Here is a 20,270-nt window from a genome sequence, read left to right on the forward strand (position 1 = left end):
TTAGTTCTTCATGGTTAGCTACCTTTTTTGCTGTACTGAAATTACTCATTTTTTTTGAAAAAAAAAAGATCTATTTGCGATCTTGGCTGATGGCAAAATTTGATTTAAAAAGGTAGTAGAAACCCATGAATTGCATATTTTGTTATATGTAAGTATGATATACAGATAGCCATATTGAGCTAATACTGCTTCTGTCACTCATAATGAAAGTTTGTATTTCAACAATTAGTTTTCCTTTCTCTGACAGCAAAGTAAAAAAAAAATGGAGTGTATTAACTTTAAGGTATTATTTAAAGAAAGGGTATGTGTGTGTGTGTGTGTGTATACACACACGAGTATATAGGGATAAATTATCTAGGTGGGTACTGTATGACAACTTGTGTACAGTCCAGGTTCAGGCTACATGCATTTTTGCATGTCACCCCAGCAGAAGGAACCCATCTGCTCAGCACCATCTGTTTATTGCCGGTTTTGTTTTGAGGACTGCACACTGGCTGCATAAGGCCTGTGGGTGCTTTTTAAGCATCTAGGTGGAATCTGAATTCAGATGCAAAAAGCTGTAAGGTTGCTTTCTGACAGTCCACCGTCATGGATTGGAAATTTATTTATCAACACAGAAAAGATCAAAGGCAAAATTGAATTGTGGTGCTAGCTAAATTTCTATCTAACACTCTGCCTCTATCACTTCACCACCTATAATGAAGGCACGTAGCCTTGTGGTTAGGGTGTTGTACTCACAATTCTCTGACTGGGTAGTGTATGTGTGTTTTGGAGCAAAACCCTTCATTTCACCTTGCTCTGTGATCATTTCCACAATTGACATGTGGCACACTGCACCTGCACAGGTGATGTAGAGATTTGATGGAGGGTATGAGCTAATGTACAGCACAGATATTTGATCATTTTAAACAACAAATCATCCATGCTGTTGTTCAGTAAGTAATTGAGGAGCATTCATTTGTCATCTATGACAGAAGAGGCCACAGTGTGAACATAATGGTCCTTGATCAGAATTTCCAGCCATGAACATTCATTTCAATCAATTGGATTACCAGGTTCACTGAAATAGCATGTGACTGAAAAATCCACAGCCACATGTTACCTTATTGTAATTCCCAGGCAGTATTTGCGTGACACTGTGATGAGACTGGACCTTTTTGTTAAAAGTACAATCCATTTGGTGTGCTTCTACACAGTTTCCATTTACCTAATTTCACTCACAACTTGCAGCTATAAAAGACACTTACCCAAGACTGTGTGATGAAACCAGACTCTTCGTAATTGCAAAACAAACTACTTAACTATTCTTTGCTTTTTGACTCAAATAGTTCTGGGTTCAGTCCCACTGCATGACACCTTGGGCAACTATCATAGCTCAAGGACAACCAAAGCCTTGTGAGTGGATTGGATTTGGTAGACAGTAATTGAGAGAAATCATTGTGTGTGCATGTATTTATAGATGTGTGAGTGTGTGTGTTATGGTCTCCTTGTCTTGACGTCGTGTGTTGGTTCTAAATGAGTGTCACCATCATGCAGATACCTTTGTTTTCAGTCTTCTATGAAAACATGTCTGATTATGGGGAAAATATTACCTCACTTGGAAACAGGTTACAGAAAGGGCATCTGACTGTAAACAAAAACCTTATCCAACCCTAGAAAAGTGAAAACTGCTGATGGTGTATGTATGTATATATATATATATATATATATATAAGGGTGCAAAATAGCACCTATAAGAGCTAAAACATATAACTTGAATAGCCACACATCTTTCTCCAATGACATAAAATTCACTGAATGAAGTAATTTAACAAGACCCTATCATATGACTTTGAAATTTAACCAATAAGGTTTTGTTTCTCCTCAGGGGAATTTACAAATTACTCCAGGTTAAAGAGATAGCTTGATAGGGTCTTATTAAATTACTTCATTCAGTGAGTTTTATATCACTGGAGGAAGATGGTGTGGCTTGCTACTCTGTCCCTTTGAACATCTCATGAGGCTGGTGATTTTGTGTGGCTTTTTGAGTTATATTTTTTTAGCTCTTGTTTCTAGCAATTGTAGGTGCTATTTTGCACCCTTAGTTATGTATTCTACCTTTTTGGTTTTTGTTTTAACCACCTGTATTGTAACGTATCTAATATATCATATTAATTTATCGTTATATCTTATTGTGTGTGTGTGTATATATATAATTGTACATTCAAACATTAACTGAAAATTCCAAATGCATGTAGAATATGAAATTATTTGACAAAAAGCAAAATGGAAGTGACTTCCAAGTTTTCATGATGGTTGACTTTGTCAGACTGAAGTTCTGTAGTTGTGGATATCAATTATGTGTAATTACCTCTTGTTAGGATACAGTCTGTTGCATGTAGCTAGTCAATAGAATTAAAGACCAGTAACATTTGTAGCAATGTAAAATTGAATATATTTTTTTATTGGGGCTAATCAGTTACTTTAGGTGAAGAAAAAAATTTTGTGTTGGTGGGAAAATGTTGGATTAAGAGTGATGAGGTGCTCAGATTAACACTTTAGTATTCAAACTGGCCATTTTAGGCCCAAATTTTCTACCTGTTTTATGTTCAGATCAGGCCTCTCACACCTACCATGCAATGTTATTCTAAAAGTAAACGATCACATCATCAAAATCTTGAAGCTACAAGATAATGCATGTTTACTTCAAAACAATGTGAATAAATAAGCATTACTTTTGACAGAATAATTTGAATGCTAAAGGATTAAACCAAAGTTGAGTTGGTATCAAATTCCTTAGTTAAATGAAGTTAATTGTCGTTTATAATCTGTTTGCTGTAGCTGAAATCTCATGTGGAGAATTGGAACAGGTGTCTTTAAGGAACAATGGTTGAATACAAATTTTTTCTGAGACGTACAAACATAGTTACATGTTATAAATAGATGCACTCCAAAGTCCATACGCTTATACATAAACTCACATATACAAATACATCTCTCCATCTGTATATAAAATTTCAAATATATCACAAGATGTATATAAACTCATGTATTTCTTATACACTTTTCCCTACTGTAAAAGTAGGTGAGATTTATTGAGGAAGTCCTGTACAGCTGGACACTCTTCCTGACACAACCCTTACTTCTTTTCAAGTAAGGTACTTTATTACATGCCTTTGCTGCATTGAACCACCAAGGTGCCAGACACACACAACTGCTGCCCAAGCAGTTTTAGTGCAGAAACACATGGAGACAAACACGTATGCAATGGGCTTCCATACTATTTGTGTCTACCAAACTTCACTTATCCAAGGTACTATGCAATGGAATTGAATATGAAACTATTTGTTAACAAACCAAACTTTTTAATTATAGAGCCAAGCCTCTAGTGGGGACTGCTGAGTAAACCAATCAATAATGAACTTATAATGACTACTGGAAATGGTTGTAAGTCAAATTTACTACAACAAAGAAATATGTAATGACCATTATTTATGTTTTGTCTTGGGTGGGGTGGTTGGTGTTAGGAAGGGCATCCAGCTGTAAAAACTGTATCAAAACACACAGAAGTCTGGTGCGGGCTCCTGCTTAGCCAACTCCTGTCAAACTGTCCAACCCATGCCAGCATGGAAGGCAGACATTAAACAATGATATATATATATATATATATTGTAGTAGTAGTTGATAATTTCTGTTAGCAAGGTGACATAGTTAGCAGCAGAGGTGTTTGTTCCAAAAAGTGTAGTAATCATAGTAAGAACTGGATGGGAAAAGTTTGAGCTCTTACCTCTGCTGAGATCAATGGTTTTGTCCCACAATATGAAAGGGAGATAGTATGATGATTGTGTTCAAACTGCAATGCTGTATTGTAGTGAGATATAGGGCTTGCAAGCAGAAGACACGTGAAAGCTAGAAAAAAACAGTGTGTTTCATTGAATGCATGGATGTCAGAGTACAAATGAGCTGAGAGGAACACTGAGTATAAGAGAAATTAGGTGCAATGTGTAAGAAAGAGCAGTGCTGTTATGGTGATTTGATACATATGAAGGATGACTAAGGATGAGAAAAAGTCTGTACCTTCAAAGAGGCCAGCAGTCCTGTTGCTGTGAGTATCTCTTTGAAAATCAAAGAGAAAGGTTAACTGCTCAGTTTAGAAATATACTGGCTTAAATAAAAAAAAAGTTCTTGTGCACAGTTAAATTTAAAATAGTACTTACCAGCTGAGTTCTTAAGCTGGTTGAAACATAACACAATCTTAATCCTTTCACTTAATGAATCTGTGACTGTGTGCTTAATTAGAAATCACTATAATTAACCCTTTAGCATTTAGCCATATCAGGTCCGAATATTCTACCTGTTTTAGGTTCAAATTCAGCCTACTCTACAATGTCATTCTAGAAATATACAATCAGATCATCAAAATCTCAAAGCTCCAAGCTAATGCATGATTAATTCAAAACAATGTGAATAAATAAGCACTACATTTGACAGAATAATTTGAATGCTAAAGGGTTAAAATGCTTTAGATATCATATATATATATCTATTGCAAAAATATTTCTCTAATTTGTCTATTTTAGGAGGTAGTACTGCTGGACGTGGCAAAAAAAGCCATAAAGGTCAAAGGCGGATGTTCACAAATGAAGAAGAACTTGCTCAACAACACGAAGAAGAAAAGAAAAAGGCCTGGAGAGTAAGTTTGTTTTTGTTCTGTTTTTTTTTTTATAGGGGAAAATGAATTTGACTGTAGCATCTTAATTCATTTATGATTTAAGATTTTGAAGGTGAATTTGTTTAAAAAGGTATTTAGTACTCTAGTTGGTGTTAAGCACTTTTTCATTGATTAAATTTGCTTATGGTTAATAAGTTAAATACTGAATTGAAGATTACAATTGACCAGAGGTAGCTATTTATCTGGTTACTGCAAGACAAACAAAAATATTTCTTTTCACTATTGTTATCTGACAGAAAATAACTTGATAATAAATGGAATGTAATTTTGATGCCAGAAGCAGTAAAATACTAGATTAAACAAAACATGGATTTTAGTAATATCCTTTTTGCATTCCTAGTTCTAATCTCACCAAGGTTCGTTTTATCTTTCATTCTTCCTGAGTTCAGTTAATGTTATTAGTTGTTAATTTGACTGTACTCTTTTACCTTTGTATGTTGACCTTGCACTTAATGATTTGTATAGTAAATGCTAAGTTTCAGAAAAGTGGGTTTTAATTACTGGTCGGATCCAGTTTGTTACTTAAGTCATTAATAAAGGCATCTTCTCTCTAATTTAACCCTTTAGTGTTCAGATTAATATCAAATGTAATACTTATTTGTTCACGTTATTTTGAATTATTCAGGTTCAAGAGGGGTGTTCAATATTTGTTTGTGACTTTAATTTTTTACATATAGATATGAAATTTTGTCAGTGGGTGCTTATATACCAGTGGATTATTATAGTTATATAATTTTAGCTGATCTTGCTGATTAAATTTGACTTTTATGAGCAGGTAAATTTAATTAACAGGTGTAAAAGCAATAACATTATGTATAAACACTAAAATTGAATTTCTTAATGCATCTTATCTGTTTGATTTGTTACTAAAATTATCCCAGATGTCAGCCGCCAACAATTTTGCCACTTTTCATGATGAGGTACATTAATTTGAATTAATTAAAATACAGGTATAATCAGTACAAGATTTTATTCTTTCTCTATATTTCATTGAAAATAAAGTACAAAACTCTTTTACTAGTCAGTATCCCATTGGCTATGTACTCTTATACAATTTAATGAATACATTTACATAACAGAATGCTTCTAAAAAAAAAAACTCATTAACAGGTGAAGCAAAGATGAATGCAGGTGTGTAACATACTGAAAATTAAATGTATTTCTCACTTTCACATATTTGTAATAAAATGAAAAGAATATATGATAGTATTACTATTAAACAACAAAATATAGTTATGCCATATTTCTATCGTGAAACTGTCCAAAGCACACTTTGCAAGGCGAACACATATATGAGGTCTCGACATGATATCCTTTCGCAGTTTTTCATTTTTGCAGCGAACACTGTCTGCAAACTTTTTTCCTTCAATTTATTTTTTCCACTTTATTGAAGTCAGTATTTTCTGACATCCACCTCAGTTAATTTTGCTTTTCTCCCTGTTCTGTGCTTTCTGGAAGAAAAGCCCTCACATAACTAAGATGTGATGTCATCCCAAAATTTCAAATGGTCGTAGTCCTTTGGTGGCAGAGGTACCTTGTGGCTTTTTATATAAACAATATATGAATTAACTATAGTTAGACAATGCTGAAGATATATATATATAGATCACCATACCTTATATCAAGATTCCAGTAGTTCCACAGTTGAGGGAGTTGCTTGATAACAAACATAATGTTTATAGTAAAAAAAGCTTGTTTCCACAGTATCAATTGGCTGCCATAGTGGATCTTGTCTTCCACAAATAGAAATTATGCATTGAGCATATTTGTTTCTTCTGTGACAGCTTCAAAAAAACATTTCAGTAAAAATAAAAATAAATAGCCCAATGGTTGAGCATCAAGAGGTAGTCTGTATTGTGGACTAGTCTTTTCTGTGAAATCAAGAATTGTGGTTGATGTAGTAATCTTCAACCATGTTGCTGTAATGTTTTCAATATCATTTTCATCACTTTCATTATCAAAATCTTTCTTGTCCAATGAAGATTCATAAATGTCAATATGATTCGTCCAAAGACAAATGACTGTTGGTTTTGTTTATATTTTGTACATCAAGATTAAAACCTTTGAAGTTGGAATCTCTACTTGCTGATGCCATATCGTTAAAAACTAAGATATACACTTCTCTTCAAACGATTAAAAAACCAAGTCTCAAAAATTTCATGGTATTTTTACTTAAATAAAGGCGGGACAGCCTTTAACTTGCATTATCTGAAAGCTCTGAAAATTCAGTAATGCAATTTATTTTTTTTAGTAATTTTGTAGAGGAATCAGATACTGCTGGATTTGACCAGTTCAAACAAATAAAAGGGAATAATTTTTGGCTGGATTTGGCCGGTCTAAACACTAAAAGGTTAATGGTATACATAAAAACTACAGTAGATTTTATACATACAGTTACAATTTTCCAGGACCTTTTGGTTCCAAAGCCATAAGTTACTTAAATAATGTTGTGTAACACAATTTTTGTCCTTGGGTAGCAACTGTTACTTGCCCCTAAAAAGTATGAAAAATGGCTAAAATTTCCTTCAAACTTGTCTCTACTTGGATAGCTAGCAGCAAACAGAATTGTTGAGCTTACAATTCCTGTATTTATACTGCCATCTATGTTGCCAAAATGTTCTAGAAATTCTTGAAACTTAGAAAGTTCTACAAAATTCTGCTTCAGCAACTCTGTACTGAATTTGTCAGATATGTAACAAAAAATAAGACAGTTTCAAAACATTGATGTCCATGTCACAAAAGCAAGGTTTGAAGAGAAAAGTAGTCACTTCCTTTGATTTCTAGATAGAAGCAAATAGGAAATAATGCTTACTGACCAAAGTCAAAAAAAAAAAATTGTTACAGTGTAATTAAATGGAATACAGATACCTGTACATTAGTATAAGTGATACAAGTTTATTAATGCTGTACTGTACAAGGTACAAGTAAACCAGTCTGGTGGCCACAGGAATTAGAAGTTCCTGCTTGTAAATTAGTGTGGATTATAAGGGGTTCCAGACTACTAATGTCAGAAAAGTCTGTATTGTACTTGTATATATAGTGGTGGATTTAATTGTTAGATTCAATGTTTAATTTAGTGTCTTACTATTTTGATTTTGAAAAAGTTGCTCATTTAGGATTTTTTTTTTTTTTTTTTTACATTGATATTTAGATATTTTTATTGTTGCATTTTTGTATCTTGAAAAATTATGTAACTTCTAAGTTTTCTGACTTGCAGGTGAGCTTATGTGGCTGTTACTACTTTGTCATGGTGTTGCAAAACTGTTCTTTTTTTTTTTTTTTTTTTTTTTTCTATACCATTCATAACTAACCCAATAAATATATTCCTTAGAATTTAGTATTATCATTGAAATGATATTAAGGAGAATCTTTAGAGCACAAGGCAAAATGCCATCAGTATTTCATTACAGCTCTAATGTTCCAAGTTCAAATCCTGTTGAGGTCAACTTTATCTTTCATCCTTCCATGGTTGATAATGTAAAATGTGTCAAACTTAATGGCCTTGTATCAGTATTGAGCTGGTTGGATTGTTAGAACATCGAAATAACTACTTTGCATTATTTCTTCTGACTTTATATTCTAAATTCAAATCTCATCTCAGTCAACTTTACCATTCACTCCTCTGGGGTTGATAAAATTAAGTACTAGTCAAGTACTGGGGTTAATGGTATTAACTAAATCCCTCCCACTTCAAAACCATTGGCTTTGTGCTTATATAAGAAATAATTATTAAGCCAGTTGATGGCAGAATGATAAAATTGTAAAAATCTCTGTGGTATTTAGTTAAAACTTTCTTGCTTTGAATTAAAATAATGGAGCTGTTTAACCAACTATACTCTTCGTACGAAATTGGTTTTTTGCTTTGGTCAGAAATGGTAGAGAGTAAGAAAAAATACTTAGTAATTTCTGGTGGTATCATTTTATTTTCCAAGTTCAAATCTGGCCTGAGTAAATTTCCTTTCTTCCTCACATTGTCAATCAAGTGTTGAGGTGAATCTAATTGACTTTCCACTACCAAAACTTTTGGGCTTGTTCCTTAATTGGAAACAATTGTTGTTTGTTGTAAGTAAGACAGCAACTTGGCAGAATAGTTTGAGCTCTGGAAAAATGCCTTGCAGCACTTCTTCCAGTTATTTACATTCTGATTTCAAATCTTGGCACAGTCAACTTTGCTCTTCATCCCTCTGGTGGTCAATACAATAGAGTACCAGTCATGTACTAGGGTCAACTATTCCTGACCATCTAAAATTCTTGGCCTTGTACCTAAATTAGAAACTATTATCATTATGGTGGCAAGCTGGCAGAATCGTTAGCCTGTTGGGCAAAATGCTTAGTAGCATTTCGTTTGTCTTTACGTTCTGAGTTCAAATTCTGCTGATGTTGACTTTTTTTTATCCCTTCAGGGTCAATAAAATTAAGTACCAGTCAAATACTGGAGTGTTTTTAATCACCTAACCTCAACCTCAAATTTCAGACCTTTTCTTGAAATTGTAAAATATAGAAGTGGTAAGCTAGCAGAATTGTTAGTATTTCTGCTGGCTCTTTATGTCCTGATTTCAAATCCCACCAAAGTTAACTTTGTCTTTCATATCTTTAGGGTTGAAAAGGAGTACTAGTGATGTACTTGGGTTGATGGTAACAAGTAAACCCTTCCCCCACCAAAATTGCTAACCTTATTTATGTCTTAAGTTAGAATTATTATTAGCCTGATCATCTTCGATGACTAGGATTTTGAACTTCTAGTACTGCTTTCTCAGCATCTTTTTTAACTCTTGCAAACTAGGTTATTTAACTGTAGGGAAAGCAGTTAAAGTAAATGTTTTTTTTTTTTTCATTTTTTCCCTTATGAAGATATTTGTGTGTTGGCACTCTGTCACTTACGACGTCAAGGGTTCTAGTTGATCTGATCAACGGAACAGCCTGCTCGTGAAATTAATGTGCAAGTGGCTGAGCACTCTACAGACACGTGTACTCTTAATGTAGTTCTCGGGGATATTCAGTGTGACAAGGCTGGCCCTTTGTATTACAGGCACAACAGAAAGAGGAAGTAAGAGTGAGAGAAAGTTGTGGTGAAAGAGTACAGCAGGGTTCGCCCCCATCCCCTGCCGGAGCCTCGTGGAGCTTTAGGTGTTTTCGCTCAATAAACACTCACAACGCCTGGTCTGGGAATCGAAACCGCGAGTCCGCTGCCCTAACCACTGGGCCATTGCACCTCCTTTATGAAGATAGCGCAATAGAGAAGTATCATCCAGGTGTTATTGGTAATAGTTTTAATAAATCATATTTATATAAATTTGGATCTGTGTAAAGTATGATATAAATGTCACGAGCACATAGTTGTCTTATATAAACTTTCGTTTAATGCAATGTATTGGTTTACCTGTTAGGGGGTTGATCTATTTATTGAAGCTATCTCCATATGAGCTGCAGATCGGTCGGCCCACAAGAATGCAAGCTTTTGGGAGTTGTGGAGTGGAAATAACTAATTTTTTAATGATGATATTTTTGTAACAGCAATGTGTAACTTTTATGCATTTCTTAGATTACTTTTGGTGATGAAATTTTTCTTTATTGAATTCTAGAAGCAAAAAGGTTTGGATTGTGAAGAAGGAAACAAAAGTGGTAGCTCATCTTCGGAGGAGAGTGACAGTGGAGAGGAGGTAACTATTCTTTTCCAATTGCAAAATTCTGAAATTGTTGAAAATCGCTTTTCTTGGTGATGCCTATCTCATCATCTTCAGCTGATAATTCTGAGCTTGACCAGGTATTGAACCTGAGACCTTTTATTTATTTTGAGGCAATCTTCACTAGTGGTTCTATGAAAAAGCACCCAGTACACTCTGTAAAATGGTTGGTGTTAGGAACCACATTCAGCTGTAGAAGCCATACGAAAGTAGACATTGGAGCATGACATAATCCTCCAGCATGTCAAAACTTGTTGAACTGTTTAATCCAGGGGTTTTCAAACTGTGGTCCGCGGACAAGACAGCAAATGCTGTCGTAGACAGCAAATGCTTTTTATGGGCAATTTGATTTTATGTTTTTTAATCGAAATCTTTTAATTGACAATAAACCTATTTGTTAAATACTGTTAAATAAATAAATGTAAAAATATATGTTATTTTAAGCAAGTATTTATGTATAAATTTCATAAGCGTTTATAAGGGGGTCCCTAAAGTAAAGCCTGAAATATAAAGGGGTCCCGTAAGTCAAAAAGTTTGAAAACCCCTGGTTTAACCCTTGCCAGCATGGAAGCAACATGTTAAATGATTACCTGATGTTCTAACCTCTGACTTGGAGGATTGTCATTTTAAAATGGTTAAACTTTTTGGGGGCGGTTTTTTTGCCTAGTTTGTGTTGTTTATTATTTTCTATAAAAAAAAGTTTTTCTGAGATAAAATTATAGTGATATCTGTTTCCTCTTCTTAGGTGTGTTGTTGGCACAGTGTTTTAAATGATATTTTTCCCAACTGTCTTCAAGTAATATTCTTGAGATAGGTCAGGGATTGAGTCTGCAATCTTTATTTTGCCAGCTGGTTTTAGCTCAGAGATATCATCAGAAGGCAAGTGGAGAGAATAATGACTAAATGTGTCGACAACACATTCAGTACTTTAACATTTAGATTACCCTGTCAAATGTAATGCTTATTTAGTCGCATTGTTTTGAATTAATTAAGCATTATCTTGTAGCTTTGAGATTTCAGTGATATAATTGTTTATTTTAGAATGGCATTGTAGGGTGAGTGTAAGAGGCCATATCTGGCTTGCATGAATGTAAAACTAAAATATTTGGGCCTAATATGCTAATGAGTTAAAATGAGGAAATAGATTGTAAAATAGGCATCACTGTAATCTCATCTCAGAAAAATTATAGAGATACTTATTGGGATTTGAAGCACAGGTGTAATAGTTTCATCAGACAATTGCTTCTCAACTACATGGCTTTGGATTCAGTCTCATTGTGTAGCACCTTGGGAAGTGTCTTCTACCATAGCTCTGGGCCAACGAAATCCTAAGGAGTGGGTATGATAGACAAACTGAAAGAAGCCCATGTATAATACATCCATATATATATACTCTTTACGCTTTTACTTGTTTCAGTCATTTGACTGTGGCCACGCTGGAGCACCGCCTTTAGTCGAGCAAATCAACCCCAGGACTTATTCTTTGTAAGCCTAGTACTTATTCTATCGGTCTCTTTTGCTGAACCGCTATGTTACGGTGGTGTAAACACACCAGTATCGTTTGTCAAGCGATGTTGGGGGGACAAACACACACACACATACATATATATGACAGGGTTCTTTCAGTTTCCGTCTACCAAATCCACTCACAAGGCTTTGATCGGCCCAAGGTTATAGTAGAAGACACTTGCTCATGGTGCCACGCAGTAGGACTGAACCCAGAACCATGTGGTTGGTAAGTAAGCTACTTATCACACAGCCACTCCTACGCCTATATATATATATATATATATATATATATATATATATATATAAATATACAGATATAGGGCAGGGAATTGTCAATTAGTAATAAAATTAATAATTAACAATTTTCTCTTCTGTTTTTGTTCTGTGTGTGTATGTTAGTCTCCTTGTCATGTGATAGTTGAAAATGAATGTCATTATCATGCAAAAAGCGTCCTTCATTTCGAATCTTCTGTGGAAACATATCTAGTCGTGGGAAAATATTGCCTTACCTGGAAACAGGAAGGGCATCTGGCTGTAGAAAATCTGCTTCAAAAAATTCTGAACCATGCAAGCATGAGAAAGTGGACATTAAAATGATGGTGATGAGAGCTTATATATTTTAGATTTTAGCCATCTCCTGGTTCTTGTATTGTATATTCTCTTAATATTAACTTTAAAATATGTAACCCATTAGCATTTAAATTGGCCATATCTGGCTCAAATATTCTTCCTGTTTTATGTTCAAACCAGCCTGATTTGGCCACTCATTCCTACCCTGCAATGTCATTCTAAAACTATAATCACATGACTGAAATCTTGAAGCTTCAAGATAAGACATGATAAATTCAAAATAATGTGAATGTATATGCATTGCATTTGATTGAAGAATTTGAGTGCTAAAGAGTGAACATTGTTCAAACCATTTTTATTATGTTTAATAATGATTAATGTCAATTTTCCAGAGTAAATCCAAAGGAGTTGGGCACCTTATAGATATTGATAACCCCAACCGGGTTGTTAGCAAAACTAAAAAAGCTACCACTGTTAGTGTGGAAGCGAATCCCGCTCAAGGTCTTTCAAGAAGGGAGAGGTATGTAAAAAAATTTTTAATCTTTTGCATTTTAGAAGTAAAATTGTTCCAAGCTCAACTAAAGCAAATTGAATAATGCACTATGCCTGTTATTGGACATTTTCTGTTTATAATCCTGAGCATTTTGTTATGCTGCAGATGAATCCTAGTAAATGAGTATCAGTTAATGTGAGGAAAGACCTTCTGCTTTCCAGCTCCTGTTTGAAGAAAAGTTGTGAAAACAAAAATTATAAAAACTTACTTGATTTTAACGCTTTTGTTACTATATTTCTAATTGAATTATCTCTTCTGTGAGTTTTATTAAAATTCTGAAATAATCATGAGTTCAAATGTCACTTATTGACGTATTAATCTGGTTTTTGGAACCTAGCAAAAGGTTGTAAATCTATTATACATTTTTTTTTTTTTGTTTCAAAACAAATCTCATTGCATGTAAAAACAGGTAAAGTTAATAAAATATAAAATTAAATTTTGTTGAAACATTCACCATAGAAAATGTGCTATTAGCTAATCTTTAGATGGATATACAACAATATTGTACAGTTCTATATTTAAGAGATGAGGAATTATGTACATTATTTACATTTCATGGATATTTGTCCTCATCTTGTTTGTTGTTAACACAACGTTTCAGCTGATATATCCACCAGCTTTCATCAGGTGTCTTGGGGAAATTTCGAACCTGGGTTCTCATTCCTAAGGTATTTTTCAATGTTGTTGTTCAGGTCACTGCCTGGTATCGAACTCGGAATCTTGGCATTAGTTGCCTGTGCTCTTAACCACTACGCCATATGCCCTTGGGCAATTATGGAGTGAATTTTTTAGGGCTTATAAATCTAATATTTTCCTATCCTTCCTTAATACCGGTTCCCATATGCACTCAGTCTGCTTAGGAGGTTGTTGTATCCTAGCATATGTGCTGCTTCTTTTAGTTTTCGTATTTTCCACTGGTGTTCTCTGTCTATTATTTTAACTTCATCCCACAGGGGGTGGTCTCCATTTCTCCATACATGATCAGCTATAGCCAATTTATCAATATCTTCTTGTGTCACAGAAATCAATATGTCCATCAAAGACATGCTTATGCTTGCTGCATTTTTCATTTGATTTTGCTGCTGCTGTTTGTGAATATGAAACTAGATTTTTTTTTTTATGTAAGAGTGAATGAAAATTTAATGTAGAAAAACTGCTGGAGAAAAGAATATTCGTGTTAAAAAATGTCAGACAATATAACACAATTGAAAAGATGTATTTCCACGAATGTAACAAGATTTGCATTGAAATTTTCATTTAATGGTGAATAAGTTATTTTGATCAGATTAGTAATGAAAGGGTTCAGCTATTGCAAAAAAATGTTTTGAAGTCTCTGGTGGATGTAAAAATATATTTTAAATTTAATTTGAAATAATCTAATTACTCAAATTTGACTAAAATTCCTTCAGTAAACCAAATAGATCTTATCACTCACTGAATTAACTTCAATTAACTATTCTGTGATAATCAGGAGCATTTGGATCAGATGCTTAATAACTAAATCCTTTTCTTTTTTTTTTTTTAAATATATAATGTTAATGCAAATACACGCAAATTTATACTAGTGCGCAAGTAAAGATCACTTATAAATATAAAGCAACAAGCATCAAAAACAGTCAACTAATTCTCATTAAAGCTGGTTTGTCAGTGTCTTTGCAAATTTACGCATCACAATCATGGCTTCAAAAAATAGAAAGTAAGATTCTTATTGAATTTGATTCTCCTATTCTCTATTTACAAATTATTACCCTAAACTTTGTATAATGAATTGTTTGCATTTGGTTTTTTGAAAATTTTCTTTTACTTTAAAGTAATTACTAATCCATTTATGTAATTAACCAATGACACTTTGTACATTGATTTTTGTCCTTGTGTAGCAACTGTTATTTCCTATTTGCTGACCTCTAGAAATTATGAAATATGGTTAATATTTCCTTCAAACTTTGCTTTTGTTACATTTATTTAAACCTCAAAGAACCTCTCTCAACACATAGCTACAATTCTCCCCTACTGCTCATGATCAGAGATGCCCATATTATCAGCCTCTGAGGAACATGCTCAAGTGTTTATGATTAAGCAACTCTCTGGTATTGAGCAGAATATTTGCTACAATGATATTTCTGCTTTAGCAACTCGGTGCTGAATCTGTCTGAAATGTAACAGAAAATAGGTCAGTTTCAAAATATTGGTGTCCAAATCACAAGAGCAAAGTTTGAAGGGAATAGTAGTAATTTCCTTTGATCTCTAGATAGAAGCAAATAGGAAATAAAACTTATTGACCAAAGACAAAAACAAAAATTTTTGTTACATACTGTAATAGTTCTTTTCAATTAACACTGTTGACACTTTTGAGTTTGTATCTATAATCTTGTATTATATTTTTTTTTCAAAAATATGCAAATTGAAATATTTCTGAAATGTTTTTCAGGGAAGAAATTGAAAAACAACAAGCTCGAATTAGGTACCAGCAACTCCATGTCATGGGCAAAACAGAAGAAGCCAGAGCAGATCTTGCTCGTTTAGCACTTATAAAGAAACAAAGAGAAGAGTCTGCTAAGAGACGTGAAGATGACAAAAAAGGTAATGGGACTTATACATTCACTCAACTTTACATTTGTTTCTTTGCTTGTGTGGGTTATATGAATGTTATTGAGGCATTACAGCCAGATGCTCTTCCTATCACTAACCATTACCTATTTTTCAAGTAAAGGATCTCTTTATTTTATGTGGCTTTGAAGATATGAAACAGGCACAAATGTAAACAAACACACACATTAGCATGTATGCATGCATACACACACACACAGGTCTCTTTCAGTCTCTATTTATCAGATTCACTCACAAGAGTTGAGTCAGCTCGGGCTACAATAGAAGACATTTGCTCAAAGTGCTGCTGGGTGGAACTGAAACTGAAACCAAATGTTTGAGAAATGAACTTCCACTGCTATCCCTGCACCTATAATGTTATTTCAGAAACAGGATTTTCTTTATATAAAGATAGTTGTTCTAGTGAGATTAATTTCTATGTTAGCAGAACAATTGAAATAAAGATTTCTTTTGCATATTGTGGTACAATGGCTAAGTTGTTTGAATCTTACTTCTGCCTTTCTGTTACATCACTGAGTAAGGGAATTTACTTTACTAGCCAGTGGATTTCACCCTAGCTTTATAGTTGATTGGTTAGCAAAAAAAATTACACACAACTGTAAAAAAAAGAAAAATTTTCCAACAGTATTTTAATCTTTAAATTTGTGAAAACCTTAATTTAGGATAGAAAAACTGAAGTAAAACAGGAAATACAACAAAAATTACGTTCAATTAGAGTATAATCAATTTGAAATTATTTTTCATAGAATTAAAGAGAGAAACAACACTCACGTTATAATGGTTTAAATGAATTATTAGAGTTTATAAAAGCACTTAATCAAATCATTTATCAAATTTTGTTGACTTATTCAATGCATGTCAGTAAGCAAGAACATACAAAAAGACATTTGAAGCAAAACTGACATTATCATATTACTGGAAAAGAACTTCTGTGCCATCATGTAACAACTGATTAGGAGTGGATCCTTCTCTGCACTGATATTGATCAGTTGCATTGACCAAATACTGTCATGGACTCTTCCTGACATGTGATAGTGGTATTGGTAAATTCATTTTGTTTACTGTATATTCTAGGTGTAAACAGAACAGATGTATCAAATATTTTAATATAAATCTCTTATTTGTGTTGTAATATTGTTTACATATATATTAATATTTCCAGATTGTAATTAATTAAGCATTTTGTTGTTTTGTAATTTCAGCCAAAGATAATGCCAAATCTACGGCAAATAAACTGAAAGGGAAGTCTTGATGTTAGGCGGTTTGAGTTAAAGAGCATCCTGTGACTATTAGCAATGTGATTTTCACATTTTTACTAAGTTATCAGTGATAACTTCGTAACCATGATTACCACTTAAAAGTAATGTTAACTGTTATTACTATTATTTTTATTCTTAAAATATGTTACTGAGGTTCTGAAAACTGGCTTTTACCACTCCTTATATACTATAACTATATCTTGCATTTTTATCCTTCTTTAATTTTTTCCTAGTTGAAGAAATCTAAACTAAATGTACACCGCTAGCAGTTATTGGTTAGCAGAATGCATTTATATAAGATATACTTCTGCTTGAAATTAACTCAATGAGTAAAAAAAAAAAAAAACTTTAGAAAATATGCAAATGATATAAATTGCAATGAACACTTTCTTTTGTTTATAAAGTTTGTCAGTAGGAAAACAACTTTAATAAATTATATAAAATCAAAATAACCGACAAATTTTCTACTTAAAAGCATTGTTAAATTTTGTAAAAAAAAATAATAAATAAATTGTATTGCATCTTTATATATATATATATATATATATATATATATATATATATATATATATAAAAACTCATATACTAAAATGATCTTTTAGGTGAGTGCAAAAACAAAACAAAAAAGAAGAAATGCATATTATATTTATCAGATTAATTTCTTCAGAATGTTTTATTGAAAATAAAATGCTTTTCATAAAATTTATACAATTGTACCAGTTTTAACCTAAAATAACTGTTATGGACCGAGTCGGGCACTTTTCAGACTTTTTCAAGTTTCCTTTTGAAACTTGATGCTGATTTTGATGGGGGGTTTTTTTTTTTTTTCCTTGTATCAGAAAATCCCTTTAGTAAGAAAAGTAGAGAGAAAAAAAAGAATTTATGAAATTGCAAGATAATGAAATGTATTTTCATCAGCTAGATCTCTTAGTAACACTTAATATCAAGCTGTGTGTTATAATTAATGCACACATGGATATATTTATTTATGTTCTCAGTTTGATGCTTATGATATATTCTTGCATATTAACAACATTCGTTTATATTTGGTTTAATATAATATAATGTTGTCAAGAAACCATTATTATTTGGGGGGTTTTTTTTTCTTTTTTCTTTTTTCTTTTCCATGTTTGTCCTGTCACTTGCCCATGTGTTTATAGTTTTAAGAAGCTTCAGTTAGCTGCTGCTTTGCATTTAAAATGTTCTTGAAAGTTTTTATTTGTAGAACAAAACTATATTCATAGCGACTGGGAAAAACAAAAATGGAATTAAGCTTTTGCTTCATTTAAAATAGTTGCCCTCTCCTTTTTATGGCATCTAAATTAAAATTATTTTTCATTTTTTTTTATTATTATTCATTAATACTCTTTATCTTTGGAGTGGTAACTGTCCTGTTGTTAAAAGAGAAATCTCTTCAACCCTTGAAGATTGTCAGGGACTTATGCTTCTTTAACCTTCAAATTACTATGTATGTCTTCTGAATGTATTTTCATTAAAGATATCTTTTAAGCTAATATTGTTTTGTGTTGTTCAATCTGAGGACCAGAGTAGTTTTCAATTACAAAAAATTAATTGCCAATCATTGAAAACTAGTCATTAACTGTTGCTATACTGCTGAGTATCAACCTAGTCAAGATGAAATAGATCTTGAAACAAGTTTTGATTCTATGTTTCACACACTATCTCACTGTATTTTTCTCTCAACAACAGCAACCTGTCATTGTGTAAATCTTTTCTTCAAGTCTGTATTGCATTGCCTATATGTTGAAAGACATACAAAAACACAGAGAAATACACACACAAACCAAGCAAAGAAATAACCATGTATTATATATATATTTTTTTAAAGGCTGTTGCATTGTGTCGACAGACTTGCACCTAAGATTCTCACGTTTTCAATCAAAACTTGTTAATTACTATGATAGTACTATCTCTCTCTCTCTCTCTCTCTCTCTCTCTCTCTCTCTCTTTCTCTCTCTCTCTCTCTCTCTCTCTCAAAAAATTAACTTTTTCTCTTCTCTTCCCATGTAAATATACGTTGTGATGAGTTATCTCCCCTCATTCTACATAGATGCTGTTATGGACAGACAGACGAAGATCAGCTTCTATTTTATAAGATTGATTTAAAGTTATAGTAATCTTATTAAATTAACTATGGAGAGTGAAGTTGTTAATCACATATGTTATTATTCTACTTATAGGTTTTCTTTTAGGCAATTTACTTTGCTACGTGAACAGTGTAATTTGAGTCTATTTCAAGTATGAATAATCTGGAATTCAATAAGTGCCATATTGCTTACTGGGTAAAAAATAAAAAAAAACTTTATAACTACTTGATCAATAGTATCGTACTAAGTTCTTTCTGAATGTTTCATGCTGAGATTTGTAGCACAAAATCATAGTTGAGAAGCTAACATACATTGCCATACTTTGGTACCGTTAAGTTTAAAAGCACAATTTTTCTAATATTTGTTTTCTTTTCATGAATTTTCCCTTAGTGGATTTATCTGATAACTGTTGAATGTCCTTTGGTTTGGTGATATCTACTTTGCATTTCTTTAATAGTCCAGGAAAGGACTTGATCTCAACACTGGATGCCTATGACTCACTTGCCAGTTATACAGTGACTCAACTTCCATGAATTAAAATGCAAATTATTGCTGTAGGCTGTTGGAGAAAACACTGTATCACTAACTATATTTCATTAGATTGCTATGCTGGATAGTATTTCTCATATCAAGTTGAAAAAACATTTTGGTTTACTTTACAATGTTCCTAGTATTTAAGTAAGTTATGGATCATTATTTATCTTGTATTTTAATCACTCTGTTGCCATATACTATGCTGTTTGTTTTGGAAGCAATGGAGTAACTGCAGTCATTAATCAAGCAGGCTTATATGCATAACAGTGTATGCTCAGAATTTTAGGAGCAATTGAAAACTCAGTTTTAATCTTACAAGACCATGCTGTGGTTAATCATATATACCACAATATGATGATCTGAGCATGTATCTTTTGTCGAATTTGTTCTTTTTGAATGAAAACTGGTGACAGTAACAGACAAGGAGTAAAATATTAATATAAAAAATACAACTTGACCTTTTATCATTCACATTTCTTTCTCAAATGTGTCACATTGTTTTGAATTAATCCTGCATTATCTCACAGCTTTGAAGTGTCGATGACGTGATAGTTTATTTTTAGAATGACATTGTCTTGTAAGTGTGAGAGGCTGGATCTGGCCAGTTTGAATATAAAGCAAGTAGAATATTTAGGCTAGTTTGAGTGCTAAAGGGTTTAGGTACTGGAGTACTGAACCATAGACTGAAATTCTGCAACAAACTTTGGTCATCTGAAAAAAAAAATTTAACATAGT

The 20,270-nt window shown here is 32.8% G+C and overlaps 1 protein-coding gene across 3 annotated transcripts in view; it reads left to right on the forward strand.

Moving 5' to 3' along the window:
- Positions 1–18,407, forward strand: part of LOC106875352 (28 kDa heat- and acid-stable phosphoprotein) — a 23,256-nt gene extending 4,849 nt beyond the window's left edge. For 2 of the 3 annotated variants that reach the window (XM_089354967.1, XM_014923444.3), the window contains 5 exons: positions 4,560–4,672; positions 10,294–10,371; positions 12,867–12,994; positions 15,456–15,607; positions 16,837–18,407. In XM_089354967.1, coding sequence (XP_089211093.1) covers positions 4,560–4,672; positions 10,294–10,371; positions 12,867–12,994; positions 15,456–15,607; positions 16,837–16,886 — 521 coding nt within the window. In that variant the 3' untranslated portion in view covers positions 16,887–18,407. The remainder of the gene's footprint in view (positions 1–4,559; positions 4,673–10,293; positions 10,372–12,866; positions 12,995–15,455; positions 15,608–16,836) is intronic. The other variant, XM_014923445.3, reaches the window with a different exon arrangement.
- The last annotated feature ends 1,863 nt before the right edge of the window (positions 18,408–20,270 follow it).

This window comes from Octopus bimaculoides, chromosome 1 (genome assembly GCF_046866305.1).
Source record: "Octopus bimaculoides isolate indiv1 chromosome 1, ASM4686630v1, whole genome shotgun sequence".
Lineage (NCBI taxonomy): Eukaryota > Metazoa > Mollusca > Cephalopoda > Octopoda > Octopodidae > Octopus > Octopus bimaculoides.